This window comes from Adiantum capillus-veneris, chromosome 9, assembly GCF_014529385.1.
Source record: "Adiantum capillus-veneris isolate H3 chromosome 9, ASM1452938v2, whole genome shotgun sequence".
In the NCBI taxonomy this organism is placed as follows: Eukaryota; Viridiplantae; Streptophyta; class Polypodiopsida; order Polypodiales; family Pteridaceae; genus Adiantum; species Adiantum capillus-veneris.
The window spans coordinates 53792411-53809080 of NC_140939.1; the positions used below are offsets into that span (position 1 = coordinate 53792411).

The window sequence follows — 16670 nt, forward strand, 5'->3', positions numbered from 1 at the left end:
CCTTCATCTTCTCCATGTTGTGTGTGTTTTCTTGCAACCCTAATTCCAACAATTGGTATCAGAGCAAGTTGCATCCTCCCAGGCCTAGTCACCAGCAGCTCCAGCACACACCTGCTCACTTTCTCCAATTTTTGTGAGCTTTGGTGAGCACTTGCAGGTCGACAAAAATTTCGGGTAGGATCTCAGTCTGTTCAAATTTTTGATTCGGGCTTATTTTACTACAAGCAGTACTGCATAGGTTATTTCATCATTTTGTAAATTTTTTTGTCAATGCCATTTTTTGCATAATAGGTCCCTTATAGTATTCTATGGTTTGTGCTATATGGCACGTGTTGTTCCCGCTTGGTTTCTCCTCTTTTTGAGCAGTTTTCACATCAAGTGCATCATTTACCATGGCTGACAACAACACAGATGTGTTCAAGATGTTTGCTACTGAGAACAGATTGGATGGAGACAATTACCCTATGTGGGCTTAAATGATGCAACATGTTTTTGTGTCAAAGGGTGTTTGGAATATTGTGCAGGGCATTGATGTATGTCCTAGTTCTGAGGATGTAGGCGATGTTGAGGATGTTGCAGGTCTTGCTGCAAGGATTGCTGCTATTAGAGTTGTTTTGCCTACGGTAGAACAAGCTGGTTGGGATGTAAAAGATGCACAAGTTCATGCATTGATTGTGTTGTCTGTGAAGTGCACCATTACTCCTCGCATTCATTTAGAAAATTTTGCAAAACAAGCTTGGGATATTCTCGCTGGCCTTTATGTAAGTCGCAATGAGGCAAAAATTGCATTGTTGTATAAAGAGTTGGAGTGAAATATTATTCATGAGAAAGATGGTATGGACACTTTCCTTACTGGTGTCAAGGATATCAATGAGAAACTTATTTCTACAGGTGAAGTCATTTCACATAGTTCCCTTATGCAGACTGTTCTTGATGCGTTGCCAGATTCTTACAAGACTTTTGCTAGTACTTGGAGACTTATGACTCAAGGAAATCCCGAAGTTGTCAAGTTTGACTCATTATGCACATTGCTATTGAAAGAGACTTTCCAGGAAAACAAGACTAGATAGCGTGCAGTTGAACATGCATTTATTGCTGCTTAAATAAAAGGTGGTAACAACAATGTAGACACTTCTCATGGTTCTTCTGCGAGTGGTAAATCACCTGTTTTTAATGCTTTTGCTGGCTACAATTTGTCTAGGAATTCCGGTGATAAGGGCAAATAGAAGATGCATTGCCATTACTATAAATCTAATGATCACTTGATCAAGCAGTGTCCTAAGTTGAAGGCCAAAGAGGCTAAGAAGAAAAAGGGTTTCCACTGCAAATGTTGGTTCCACTATAAATGCAGCTATTGTTGAGTCTTCTATGAAAGGAGACTGTGATGCTTATGTTGAATCAAAATGGGCTTTTAGTGCAGAGTGTACCTATAATCCTGTTGTTCATTATGCATGCATGTCAGTTGCTACAGATTTACATGTATGGTATTTTGATAGTGGTGCTACTAAGCACACTATCTCACATCATGATTTGTTCACCTCTCTTGAGTCTATCCCTCATGGGAATTCAGTTACTTGTGCCAACAATGCCTCTTATTCGATTCAGGGAATTGGAAAGATTGTGCTTACTGATGCAAATGGCAGTTCTTTCACACTTGTTGATTCACTTTATGTACCTCAGATAAAGAAGGTCATTTTGTATGTATATGCACTTGCTAGAATTGTTCTTGTAGTCAAATTCATGGATGACAGATATATAGTACATGATCTCAATTTTGGTGATAAAATTGTTGCATTTGGCATTTTATGTCATGGGATGTATAAGCTCACTTTGCATGACAAGTGTGGACACAATTTTGCAAATGTAGTTGTGGATTCAAAGGCTATTTTAGATGCAAAACTTTGGCATGCATGGTCATTTGATTTTTTCTAGTTTGCTGCATTTGCGAAAATCTGATATGGTTGCTTCTTTGCCACTTCTTGAAGGAGGTGCCAAACATTTTTGTGAAGGCTGTATTTTGGGTAAGATGCAGTGTTCTAAGTATCCAAAGGATGATTTAGTTAGGGAAACATGCAGGTTGCAGCTTGTGCATAGTGATGTTTGTGGGACCATGCAAAATATGTCTTTGGGAAATTACCTTTACTTCGTGCCTTTTATTGGTGATTACTCTAGGCATGCATGGGTGTATCCACTCAAGGAAAACTTTGAAGTATTTATGTGTTTCAAACAATTTTTGGCTATGGCCGAAAATATCTCAAAATTTACTATGGACACCTCCATTCCCATTGAGGGGTGGAGTATATGTCTCATGAATTTAATGCATTTCTGGCTAGTTGTGGATAAAACACAATGTACAATGCATTATATGCCTCAGCAAAATGGTGTTGCTGATGAGAGGAAAAACATATCACTTACGGAAATAGCATGATATAAGGTCAAAAGTTAAGCTTTGCCGCATTTGTTTTGGCTTGAGGCCATCATGTGTGCCACTTATGTACTAAACAGGTGTCCTACAAAAGCTTTGTAGTTTATGACTCCATATGAAGCATGGCATGATAGAAAGCCTAATTCTATTGAGCACATGCGTGTTTTTGGTTGTTTGGCATATGCTTTGGTGCCACAAACACAACGTAGAAAATTGGATGATAAGGCTGTCAAATGTATTTTTGTTCATTATAGTGCTGAAAGCAAAGGTTATAGGTTGTATCATCCACAAACAAAGCATGTTTTGGTTTCATGAGATGTTGTGTTTGTGGAAGATTTTGTTCAGCCCTTGCTGTCATGTACTAGAGACAATAATGTAAGCTCATAGGACATTTATGACACTTTGTTGCCTCTTTTCAGTGGTGGAAGTTTAAATGTAAATTCCAAGGACGCAAATGTATAGCCTATGGGGTTTTTTGAAAATGTTACAAATCATCCTATTACTGATGCAGATGTACAAGATGTACTTGATGAGAAAAGGGCTAAGAATGAGCAGGCTAGAGGTATGCCTAAATGGCTAGTGCATACTTTGTATGACAATAAATTGGATGCACCTTTGTCTAGTTGTACTCGTTCAGGTTGTCACCATGCATTTTATGCATCAATTTGTTATGCTTTGGTTGTGTCTAGCTTACATGATCTTGAGGAACCTCTATCTTTTGATGAAGCACATAATTCAAAAAATTAGATGGCTACCATGAAATCAAAACATGATGCACTTATAGAAAATGACACATGGAATTTATGTGATTTGCCTCTTGGAAAAAAGTCCATTGGGTACAAAGTGGGTTTACAAGGTGAAACGCAAGCCGGATGGTGATCGCTATAAGGCTGGACTTGTTGCAAAAGGTTATGCTTAGGAAAAAGGCATACACTATGAAGAGATTTTTTCTCCAACTTGTTGTATGACTATTGTGAATTTTCTATGTGCCTTGGCAGCTCATTTTGGTTGGGATATACACCAATCAAACATTGCTACTGCTTTCTTGAATGGTGATGTATTTGAGGAAGTTTATGTAACGCAGCCTCGCGGTTTTGTGAAGAAAGGATAAGAAGATAAAGTGTGCAAATGTAACAAAGCTTTTTATGGTTGAAGCAATCTCCTTGTGCTTAGTATGAGAAGGCTGACACTCATTTGGTCGAAAGAGTCTTTCTCGTAACAGTCCAACGGAAAGCACATTGTATGTAAAGTGTGAGGGTGATGTACTTCTCATTATGGTTCTTTATGTGGATGATTTGCTGATCATTGGACCAAATGAGAGAAAAATTGCTAAATTTGAGTTTGATTTGAATGCTACTTTCAAGATGAAATATTTGGGGTTGTTGCATCGTTACTTGGGTATAGAGTTTAAGCAGTGTGATGGTGGTATTGCCTTGAGTCAAAAAAGTTACATAGAGACATTGCTATGTAGATTCAAACTTGAGGATTGCAAACCTATTGTCCCGTGGAAGAGGTTTTAGATTGAGTCTTCATGATGCTAGTGATCCTACAAATGTCACTGTTTACCGGACTGTTGTTGGATGCCTCATTTATGTATGCAACACAAGGCCATATATTCAGTTTATAGTCTCACAGGTCAGCAGATTTATGCATAGCCTTGGGTTTAAGCATTGGCAGGCTATCAAGAGGATTTTCCACTACTTGAGTGACACTTTACATCTTGGCTTGTTTTATCCCAAGGGGGGATAATTGCCACCAGACTTACATGCTTTTTTGGACTCAGATTGGGTTGGTTGTTTTGACACACGAGTGTCCAAAAGTAGTTTTTGTTTCATACTTGGCAGTTCATGTAAATCATGGTTGAGCGAGAAGCAACCTACTCTAGCCACTTCTAGTTGTGAGGCTGAGTACAAGGAATTCTTCACATGTACGGTTGAGTGTGTATGGCTCACACGCCTTATGGCTAATTTGGGTGTTGGACAGGACACTACCAACACTATCTACACTAACAGTCAAGCACATTGGTAGTTTCAAGGAACCCAATTTTTCATGCTCACACAAAGGAAATTCAGGTGCAATACCACTATGTCAGGGAGAGGCTCTCAGTAGGAGAGATCAGCTTGGCTTATGTGCCAACACAAGACAACATTGAAAATCTTTTCACAAAGGCATTGTCTCGTGAGAAGTTTGAGCTTTTCTCAAAGCTTTGGGCTTACTCCCCTTTGTGAACTGATTATGTCCTCAGGGCATGGCACTTCCATTTACTCTATGTGCCAGCTCTTGTTCACCACATCACTCTAGAGGGGATTGTTTACCATATACATGTGTGAACACATTTTGGACCACCGGGGCATTTTTACCTCTCTAGGAGGTTTTTTCTCCCGTGCATTGTATATACATGCATCATTAATGTCTATCTATCTTTCCTTTGCACACTAAGTAAAGCACCCTTTGTTGTGTGCCTTGAGATTCCTTTATGTTCTGCAAGCTGTATGTGTGTTTTCCTTGAAACTGAACAAGTACGACTAGACAAAGGTGCATCCAATTTACTATCACACAAAGAATGCACCAGCCATTTAGGCATACCTCTAGCTTGCTCATTCTCAGCCCTTTCCTCATCAAGTACTTCATGTACATTTGCATCAACAGTAAGCTTATATGTAACATTTTTAGAAACCCCCATAGACTGTACATTTGCCTCATTGGAATTTACATTCGAACTTCCACCACTTATTTTTTTAAGTGACATGTTTTTCCTCTGAGCAATGCTATTTTGCTAAGGTGTATACCACATTGTACATTGGTGTTTTATCCCACAACTTGCCAGAAATGCATTAAATTCATGAGACATATATTCCCCCCCTCGATCCAAACGAAGGGTGCCCATAATACATTTTGAGACATTTTTAGCCATAGCTTGAAGCACATAAACACTTCAGACTTCTTTCTAAGAGGATATACCATTGCAAGCCTGGATTAGTCATCAATGAAGGTCACAAAGTAAGATAATTTCCCAAGGACGGAGTTTGCATGGGCCCACAAACGTCACCATGCACAAGCTGCAACCTGCATGTAGCCCTAACTAAACCATCTTTTGGAAAATTTGAACACTGCATCTTACTCAAAATACAGCCTTCACAAACATGTTTGATAGGTGCTTCAAGAGGTGGCAAAGAAGCAACCATGTTAGATATTTGCAAACACATCAACAACTAGAAAAAATCAAATGCCCAAAATGTGCATGCCAAAGTTTTGCATCTGAATAGCCTGAGAATCCACAATAGCATTTGCAAAATTTTGACCACACTTGTCATACAAATTGAGCTTATACAGCCCACATCATAAAATTCCAGATGCAACAATTTCATCACCAGAACTGAGATCATGTATTGTACATCTATCATCCACAAATTTGACTACAAGACGGTTCTAGCGAGTGAAAATAGAGACAAAGGATTCTTCTTGATCCCATAAAGTGATCAACAAGTGTGAAAGAACATTAGATAGCACAATATTTCAACGCTCTTGTCTGGATGAGAGGGATTGTTGGCACAAGTGTCTAGATTTCCATGAGAGACATCCTTGAGAGAGGTAAACAAGTCATGATGAGAGGTAATGGCTTTGTAGCACCATTGTCAAAGTACCACAACAACAGACAAACATGCATCATGGACACAAGGATCATAAGTGCACTTTGCACTAAAAGCCCATTCTACTTCAACATTAGCATCAGAATCTCCTTTCAGAGAAGACTCAACAATAGCTGCATTTGTAGTGAAACTAGCCTCTTTCTTCTTAGCCTCTTTTGCCTTCAACTTAGGACATTTCTTGATCAAGTGATCATTAGATTTGCAATAATGGCAACGCATCTTCTTTTTGCCCTTATCACCAGAATTCCCAAATGAATTCTTCTAGTGGACTAGGTGATTTACCACTTGCAGAAGAACCATGAGAAGTGGCTACATTACCACCTTTTCTTTGAGCAACAATAAAGGCCTATTCAACTACATGTTGTCTAGTTCTATTTTTTTTGGAAAGTGATGCTTGCAAAAACAATGTGCATAATGCATCAAACTTGACAACTTCTGGATTTCCTTGGGTCCTAAGTCTGCAAGTACTAGCAAAAGTCTGGTAAGAATTTGGCAAAGCATTAAGAACAGTCTACACAAGGAAACTATCAAAAATGACTTTTTCTGCAAAAATAAGTTTCTCATTTATACCCTTGACACAAGTATTTTTTGACCCGTGGGTCAACAGCATGACATAACTCAACAAAAAATTATTTTTTGAGAGTTATGAAATGCGACGGATTATGGTTATAAACATCATTTGTAATAAGTACCTAGTCTAGTTGCAAAAGCCGAGGTGCAATGGCACCCTTGATTGTATACACAAAGCCATTTTACCCCTTGAATTTTTTGTAGGTTTAAACTATGGTAGCCTTTATATATAAGGTACCTAGATCATTTTGTAAAAACACTTTTATCATAATCAAGCTTTAAGCTATCGTGGATTGTGTGTAAGAGAGAAAGAGAGAGAGCGTGAGCATCATCCTAGCGTTGTCGGAGGATTTGTATTCGAAAGGTGAGCCAGGATGGCACAGGGCCCCTAGCTGTGAGAGGTGCGAGAAAAAGAGTTGCAGCAGACATAATCAATGGGGACAAAGCTTTAAACAGACAGTTTGATTCAGATTCTGAAGCCTGATAACTCAGATCAAATACTTAACAGTATCCCTGTTGAATCAAATGGTAATGGAGGAGGTTATGCTCCTTACAAGGATTAACCTGTCTTAATCCAGGTGCTTTAAAAAAATCAAGCTTCAGTAATGATGATAAAGTCTGGTCCGATGAAACAATACCAAATAAGCTCTTTTGCCTGAATTGATCTGCCACAAACTGCCTTAATCTGCTTCGTTTTCCTTCTGCTACTTCAAGGTAGAGAGAGATTTGATTTTCCTTCCACTATGTCTATGGGAGATTTGGCTTCAAGGTAGAGAGAGAGTTGATTTTCCTTCCACTATGTCTATGGGAGCTTTGGCTTCCAATGGCCTTAGGAGTTCCGATTTGGCTTAAGGTTATCAGCTTGACAATTATGGCTTAGGTTTAAGGCTTAAGAGGTCCAACTTAGGATTGCGTCTTACATGAATGAGAAGAAGAAAGAGGATCAAGGAGATTTGGAATAAATCGGTTCTCAAGCTTGGTTTCAAGAGCTTAACATCTATGATGGCTAAGAGATTCGAGGAGGTTTGGCTTTAGCGCTTATGATTATGATAGCTAATGATATCCGATGAGAGTATAAGCGGCTTATGGAAGCTTGGTTTAGAGAGCTTAAGGACTCTGGCTCTCTTCACGGGAGAGAAGAAGATGAATGGAAAAAGAGAGAGACAAAAATTTAGTCGCCTCCTCTTTTTTATAGGTTGCATGGACTTGCCTTGCTAAAAATGGCCAACCCATTAGCGATGTCGCTAATGGGTAGCCCTCCTAGCTGACGTGGCAATGACTATGACGACTTGCTCAGAACCCAACCCCGCTGGTGCCAAAACAAAGCGCAATGGCCTGGTCGTCATTTTTCTCTTCTACCGCGTTGTCATTGGAGCACCACCCATGTGGGTGCGAGCTCCTTTTCCCTGTCTACGCCATGCTCTTCCGTTGTTCACACACAAAAGCCCTTATTAATTCCTTACTAATTGGGTGGCCACCATGGGCGGGCGGCCTTTAGGTGTATGGGCCCTTGGGCCTTTGGGCGACCTGCTTGGGCACCTCATTAGCCATACATATTGGCCAAGGCACCTGCACTCAATGCACTCCAGGAGTCGTCATTTCGTACAATGATATCACCAAGATCTTTTTGTACTTTCATAACTAATGGCACACATAACCACATTTGGGATGCAAATGATGCTTCCGTAAAGGCGCCACTCTAAAACAGCATTGGGCAAGCCACAAGTAAGCATAACATTTTTCCCTAGCAGCCCCCATTGAGCAACGTCATCATGAAATTTGCTGCTTGTATCAAGAGACGACCTTAAAAGAGATTCCACTCAAGCATTTATTGTGCTCTCTGAAGTGCATCACATCCAGCATACATCTCAACCAAAGCACTATTACCTTGAGCACTTATTCTACTACGTTCAAAACCCTGGCTGCTGCTCAAAATTCCAAAATGGCACACCGATCGGGCGGACTGGATTGGTACGGAACCGACCCTCGGTGAATCTTTATCGGCCAATATCTTGGCAAGCGGGACTCCGATCCACTGATCTGAAAAGATGGACGCGCTCCAAAAATTTGTGCACTTCAGCCTGATGCATGCATTTCATTTTTGTCCCCTCAGTTGCAGTTGCCCAATCCGGTACATATTTGCAATCGACTCAAACTTCAAACTGCCATAACTTCTCACTGTAGCTCCAATCGATGAGCCGTAAAGACCGGCCGGTAGAGCACTTTAAGTACTACAGTTCTAGGTCATAATATCCTATCCGTGCCCACTTCAAGAATAGCCCTTTTTAGCATCATTAACACTAGGTTGGTAACCTAACAGGACATAAAAGTGTCCTTTCAGGGTTTTGAAAAAAACCTCCAAAACCATAGTAGATCCACTCATTTTGTAAAATCCTTTCATGAGGTTATAGTTCAAGGCCTACTACACATGGAAAAAATAAGAAACTTGTAAAATTTCTCATCTTTTGGTCACACCAAGCCTCCAAAGTTGATGGACCAGTATATTTTCATCAGAACAGTCATTTCTTACATTTTGTTGCATAAAAATAAGATTAGGGATTTTTGTAGGACTTGAGATAAATTCCCTAGTTAACTTCAATGGGTTGGTGATCAGAACATATGATTTCTTATCACTCACTATTTTTTGTTTTGCCAAAAGAAATAGATACAAAAAGGTTGGATTTTTACCATTCTGCAAACCTATCATCAAAGTTTCTATAGCCACGCTCAACACAAATAATATATGCATGTTTTCTTAGTTCCCTATTGTCCTTTAGGTTCATAAGGAGCCATGGAGCATGTCAAAAAAATAAAACATCTCTTACCAAGGGGAATCTTGGGGACAAAGATGAAGTGCTAAATACAGTAAACATGAAAAAACTGGGTTCAACATTATGAGTTGTAGAATCCCATAGAAACTATTCAATATCTAGCCAAATTTGATCCTTATGACTAGATATGGTTACTACCTACAAAATGCATGTAGTTGTCACAAGAAAATAACAATATTGAAAAAGCTATACTTGATATACTAGAATGTTTCATTTTCTTCTATAATTGAAAAAATCAACCATCGTTGTCTACTATGCAAAATAGGGTATTAGGTGCCCCAAAACTCAAGGAATATTAGCTTTATGTTACAATATGCGACATAGAAAATAAAAACTACATTTGGATATCATGAAAGCCACCAAAAAAATCATAGAAGAGCTAAAATTGGCTAAAAAACAGGATTTGACAATTTTTGTAATTTGGTCATAACTTACAACTTTAACATTTATTTCTTCCTAGAAGCATCAGGACATGTTGAGGACTACTAAAGATAGTTCTCTAGCATTATAGACCTGACAAATATGAATTCTAGAGTGGTATAGTTGCAAAAAGTTGAAAAAAGCCAAAAACAGGACCCGTTTTTTCACACAATTTAGGTTGTGAAATGTTGTGCAAGGACAAGGTTAAAGATGGAATTGATATTCCAAAAAAATGTCAAGTTTTTTTCAGCTCATGAGACAAATTTCTAGACAGATAGCAACTGAAAATCCATTTTGAAGCTCTTGACATAATTCAAGGAAAATGGTCACTTAACAGGACATAAAAGTGTCTCATTACCAACCAAGTGTTAAGGAATGTTTTGGCCCTTTCAGCGGCATTTGACATACATTCAACATGAAACTTGGCCTGTTACTAGGCCTTAAACACTGTTCATTAATCATGTAGGCTTCAAACAAACTTGATGTGCATTTTTTTGGCATCTTTCTTAGCATGTGAGCGGAGCTGCATGACATGCACCCCCTTTGAGCCTGCACAGCCTCCGGTCTGTGCCAACCGTACTTATAAAGCATCATCAAGAGCATCATGAGACTCATCGCCTGATGCATACATAACACTGTCTTCAGGAGGTTGATTTGTGTTGAAGTCTCCAATATTAATCTCACCATCGCGTTGCTTAAACAACTTAACTCTTTTCCATGCAATAGGCACCTTGAGCACAGTGGCATCAAGCTCGCATAACTTGTAGGTCGCATTATCATAAACATGAAGTACTACATATGGTCCAAACCATCGTTTAACCATCTTCCACATAGCAGTGTACTGGTTCTCTAGGCTACTGTACATTAGGTCGAATGGCATAAAACTTGTAACAGAACTATGTCTAGTTCAATCAGCCTATAAAGCAAATTGTAGGAGTTTAGGCCAATGAAGAATATGTCCCTGGCATGCTTTGCTAAAGCTTTAACAATAGGCGGATGCCCTCTTTCACTTTTACCATTACCCTCTGGATTGTATGCTGTAGTGAGAGCCAATTTTATGCCCAAGCGAGCAAAGAAATCCCAAGCTTCATCTGCATCCAGCTCTCCTCTATCAGCATTAATTCTACCAACACATCCATACCTGAAAATAACATCCTCAAGCAAGAACTTGCATACGGAATTGGTAGCTTTGGTACGCAAAGCTCTGCCTTCCACATGATTAGTAAGATCTTCTCTGGCAAGAATAATATAATGTATCTGCCAGATACCTACTAGCATGGTAATGAGGTCCACCACCCACTTGTAGTGCATAGCTAGTGGATAGGTGGGATGCAATTCATCTCGATGTCGTACATTAGAATACTGTTGGCATATTAGACATGTCTCCACAAAAACTAAGCCACATATTCATACATACCTTTCCACTAGTAACGATCCTTAATCTTGACAAAAGTTGCACAGACCCCTATGTGTCCAACCCATAAACTTTCATGAAATTCTTTGATAACCTGCTATTGAGTCTCTTTATCACAAACAACCCGTTGATGTACTCCTTTAGAGTGTTTTGGTTGCTTCCATAAATGCCCATCCTTCAGAAAATAGCCGTAAGCTTTCTTTCTGGTCTTTTTGTACTCTTGATCCGTCCACCCTTCATGCTTAGTAAGAGTGCTAATGTAGCGACCAATCAAAAGCCATTCTCCATCATAGAACTCTTTAGAAAATTCCTCAAAATTATGAGAAATGTTTCCACAATTTGCATGCAGATAAGAAGACATATAGAACTTCAAGCCAACATCATCACTTGTGGTCAACATCTCTTCTTCATCTTCAAACCTATCTCTTGATAACATATCTGCGACAGGATTATCTCTACCTACAATATGAAAAAATTCAGGGTTAAAAGATTTAATGTAGGCTATCCATCTTAGCATAGCAATATCCGGAGTAGAGCAATTTTCAATCATCCCTATCAGTGGCAAGCAATCTTTCTCTACCACGACTAAAGCTCCAATAAAGTATTCTTTATCAAACCTTAGAGCAATAGCAACACCCCAAACTTCTCTCTTAAAATGTGGGTAGCCTCTTTGGCAAGCATTGAGCACTTTTGCTCCAAATCAAACCGCATACCTGTTCCCTTCTTCATCATCTTGACCTATAGCCCATCCAATACTTGTCGGGCTAGTGTCAACTGTTAAAATAACTGGCCTTTCACATTTGTAGTCGACTTTCCTCAAGGTCGGAGCCTCAAAAAGCATCTTCTTTAATTTCCTAATAGCTTGTGTGTGAACTTCTTCCCAAACAACCTTTTACCTTTCCTTAGCAATTGATACAGCACCTGTGCAACATGAGCAAAGTGTGGCCGCCAAATACGATAGAACACACACACACCCAAGAATTGACGAACTTCAGTAACCGAAGAGCATGTTCCTTCATCTTTTGGATAGCTTTAACTTTTGTTGGACTCAGCCTTCTACCTTTAGAACTGCACATATGTCCCACAATTAAGACCTCCTTAGCACCAAAAGTTGATTTTTGACCTGAAACTGTTAACTTCTTCAAGCCTTGATAAAATAGCATCACAGTCAACAATATGTTGAGCAACAAATTTTCGGCACCCCCTCTAATCTTTTGCTTCATATTTTGAGCCTTCCTCACAGCCCTTACTTGGTAGATCATCAATGAAAGGCATGGTAACATGTGGGATGAATTCCCTTAATACCTTATTCATGCCGTTCATCATATGAGTACATAATAAGTAGCACCCTATGGCAGGGTGCACATCCTTACTAAACCAAGAGGAGTACGCATTGTAGTAAGATCCTTGCTCTCCAAAGCTAACTGGAATTGTTCATATCCGGAATAAAGATCACCCATGGAGTAAATGGCTCTACCTGCAAAGGCCTCAGCAAATTCATCCACAATTGGGCCAATACCCACATTGAAAAATTTTTACCTTATTAACCGGTTGCATATCCTGAATGAACCTTAATGACCCGTTTTTCTTTGGAACAATAAACCATCGGCTAGAATACGGTGCACATGATGGCTCCAAAATTCCCATTTGAACTTTTTCATTAAGCAAATTGATAAGCTTTGGCAAGTGAGGTTTAGGAACTGGAATAGGATGTAAGATCCATGGCATGTGAGGAACAATGAAAATAACCATAGGTGAAACAACACTTGGATCCACACACCCAATCTCACTTGGCTCAAAAGCAAAAGCTTTACCATGTTTTTTGATCATACCTTGAAACACTTGATCTCCTCTTCATTGAGAAACCATCTTCTCCAACCTTCAGCTGTTGCAATGTCTCCTTAGTAAATTTATGCCCTATGTTCTTTGGATTCGTGAGTATAGGCTGTCAAGAAGCTTCCTTGATCATCCCATCACTTTCTTCTGGTAGTGGTGTAGCCACTGGCCTCACTTTCTTTGCAACAGTCTTGTATTTTTTCTCTACCTGTGCTTCAATTGCTTTACCTGAATCATCCTCAATATACATAAGTGCTTCATAATACCTAACTCATCATACATGTCCATTGAATGGACCTTAACCACTTCAGTTCCGCTTTGTAACCTGTGTTGACTGATCTCCTCAAGCTCTGACACAATATCTACATAAGATACCTGTTCAAAGATCCCTGAAATCACATCATCTGCACATCATATCCCTGCAATTCACTTTGGATACCTGAAACATACTATTTTCCCCACTTTGGAAAATCATTAAATTTTTTGAAAGATACTGAACCTTCAGATGTTTACCCCAAAAACCCTGAAGAGAAAGCTTCTCTTTGCAAGAACTTCTCCTCACTTTTACCACCATAGTCCCGCTTTATAGTGGCACTCCGAGAAAATTCTATGCAAACCTTTGTTCTTTAAACTTCTTGCGTATCTTTGGCATTGGATGATCACATAGACTATCCTTGTTCCTGGCATGGTCAACACATACAGTTAAGAATTGAACAGCTTTCTTACCATCTCGGCTTCAAACCCTGAGCCATCATCCAGCACCTTGGTTTCCATCCGCACATACAGTCAAGAATTGAACTGCTTTCTTACCATCTCGGCTTCGAACCCTGAGCCATCATCCACACCTTGGCTTCTCTTTGTGAGAACTTCTCCCCACTTTTACCACCATAGTCCCGCTTCATGGTGGCACTGCGAGAAAATCCTGTGCAAACCTGTGTTCTTTAAACTCCTTGCGTATCTTTGGCATTGGATGATCATGTAGACTATCCTTGTTCCTGGCATGGTCAACACATAAAGTCAAGAATTGAACTGCTTTCTTACCATCTCAACTTCGAACCCTGAGCCATCATCCAACACCTTGGTTTCCATTCACATAGCCATAATGTAGGGTTACCCCAAAATTAATGGATAAGAGGAATGCTCATGTATAAAGAAATTTTGCTCATCATAGACATCCCCTACAGTTACCTTAACATTTGCACATGCACCATAGAGGTCGCCTAGAAGCATGTTGGCAGCTCGAATCCGCCAACCATGGTCCACATCAATAGGCCATTTCCTCTTTTTGTGCAAGATTTTTGCCATCAAATTTATCTCCGATCCATGATCTATTAGTGCTAAGACCGGTTCTTCAATGTCGCCAAGCTTCACAATAGTTTCGGTTGTTGCACTTGCCCAATGAGTGCTTGAAAAGCGACTCCTTGGTATAATTTCATTATCTTCATCTTCATTGAAATGAACATGCCTTACCTCTGTACAATTGGGTTTGACACCACCACAGACCTCGACTCTTCTTCTTCAAGATCTGCCAAATATTCTTCATAATCATCCAAAATTTCTTCAATGTGGCGAACCGCCTGGCTCTTAACTCACTCTGGCTCCTGTTTTCTTGGTATCTGCCACTCTATTTTGATAATATCAATAATCTTCTTGTGAAACTCGCGTTTGGCAATTCCCACTTTGCTATTCAGAATGCACTCTTCAAAAACTTTCTTTAAATCTGTAGCTAATTCAATGTCTGATTTAAGCTTATACGAGGGTCCCCTGGGTTTAGCTTTCTTTTTATCCTTGGGTGCCTCCTCCATAACCACTTCAGGAGCGGGCTTAGGAGTAGGACCTTCTTATTTTTTATTGCTGAATCTCGTTGTCCTTTTCGATGTCCCAGGAACTTCTTCATCTCTTTTCCACTTTTCCTCCACCATATCCTCATTAGCTTGAGACTTAGCAATGAATGCATACATTGAGAGGGAATCCACTGGATCAATCCACCCTGTGGTTTCTCGAATTGAATTCCCTACCTGTTGTAGCTTACCATAAGTTACCTTCCCTATTTTTGTTGTCTTCAAAGAATAAGGCCACAATTGACCCTTTGTACCTGCACCATCATCATCACCCTTTCCGCAGATCTACAGCCCATATGTCCACAAGATCAACATTATGCTGGATTTCTTCAACTATCTTTTTCACACAAGTTTTTCAATATCTACGAGCACACAATGGAAGATAATGGAATCGATGATCAGAATGCAGTGGAGGGATTTCATTTAATTGCGGTGTCTGAACTTAAGGGCCGAATAAAAGAGATTCAGGTGATTCAAGGCCCAAAATGGCAGGACTTCAAGAAGGTGTTGCAGGAGGAATACTTTCTTGAGGATTCACAAAGGGTAACCAAACAAATCTTTATGAAGTGGGTGCAGAAGAAAAACAAAAATTTATCTGCACGAGAATTATTACGGGAACTTGAAAAGAAGTTTGAGCAACTGTCCTTGATAGAGCAACGTTCAATGAAGGATCAGAAGGTTGAACTATTCATTCAGGCTGCTGATCCACAACTTCAAAAGAGTCTAGTGCAGTTGCTGGAGGATTCAACAGGTAAATTAGGCTTAATATCCGACTGGAAGGTAGTCACTGAAGGAGTAAATATGATCGTGAAATGACAAATGAGAGTCGATAAGCTGATCGTGGCTGACATCATGGATGTTGTGGAAGAGGAACCTAAGGAGAAAACAACCTCGGCAATACCCAGAGTGGAGGAGCCAGTTCTTGACGAATTGGTGAAAGGTATTCAAGAATTAAATTTGAATTTCAAAGTTGTAAAATTTGAAGGGTTAGCTGCAAAGGGGTCTACTTCTGAGCCTAGACAACAGCCTCCACGCAAAGGCTAGGATCAATGCATGTGGTGAGATAGTGAAGACCACGAGTATGTTAAAGAATGCGATGAATTTGATGAAGCTTATAAAAGGAACGTGGTTTTTTGCAAGGACAAGAAGATTCACCTTAGGGCAACAGGTGAGATGCTCCGCCTAAATTTTGGTAGGGACGGTCTAATATCTCGGCCTTCAAATCGTTGTAATTTCTCGGTAACTGTGTGCCGAGCTTTCCGAATCCTCTCTTGCAGAGTATACTACTATTGGGCAGCCTATTGTTGTTGCATGTACGTATAAAATTGCTGCATCATTTGCTGCATGGCTGCCTCTTACGGTGTCGACATCTTTCTCCACAAACACTTCTCACCCCAGCTTGTTTCACGTCGAGTTCACTAAGAATGTCGGGGGATTTGTATTCGAAAGGTGAGCCTGGATTGCACAGGGCCCCTGGCTGTGAGAGGTGCGAGAAAAAGAGTTGCAGCAGACACAATCAATGGGGACAGAGCTTTAAATAGACAGTTTGATTTAGATTCTGAAGCCTGATAACTCAAATCAAATACTTAATAGTATCTCTGTTTAATCAACTGTTAATGGAGGAGGTTATGCTCCTTACAAGGATTAACCTGCCTTAATCTAGGTGCTAATTAAGCAAATTAA

The 16670-nt window shown here is 39.8% G+C and overlaps 1 protein-coding gene across 1 annotated transcript in view; it reads right to left on the bottom strand.

Moving 5' to 3' along the window:
• Positions 1-14951, bottom strand: part of LOC147450491 (uncharacterized) — a 57928-nt gene extending 42977 nt beyond the window's left edge. The window contains exons 1-4 of the mRNA XM_086520473.1: positions 14740-14951; positions 13992-14055; positions 13873-13908; positions 13375-13521 (exon numbers count right to left, since the gene is read on the bottom strand). Of these exons, the coding sequence (XP_086376599.1) occupies positions 13375-13521; positions 13873-13908; positions 13992-14055; positions 14740-14951 (459 nt within the window). The remainder of the gene's footprint in view (positions 1-13374; positions 13522-13872; positions 13909-13991; positions 14056-14739) is intronic.
• Positions 14952-16670: the final 1719 nt, after the last annotated feature.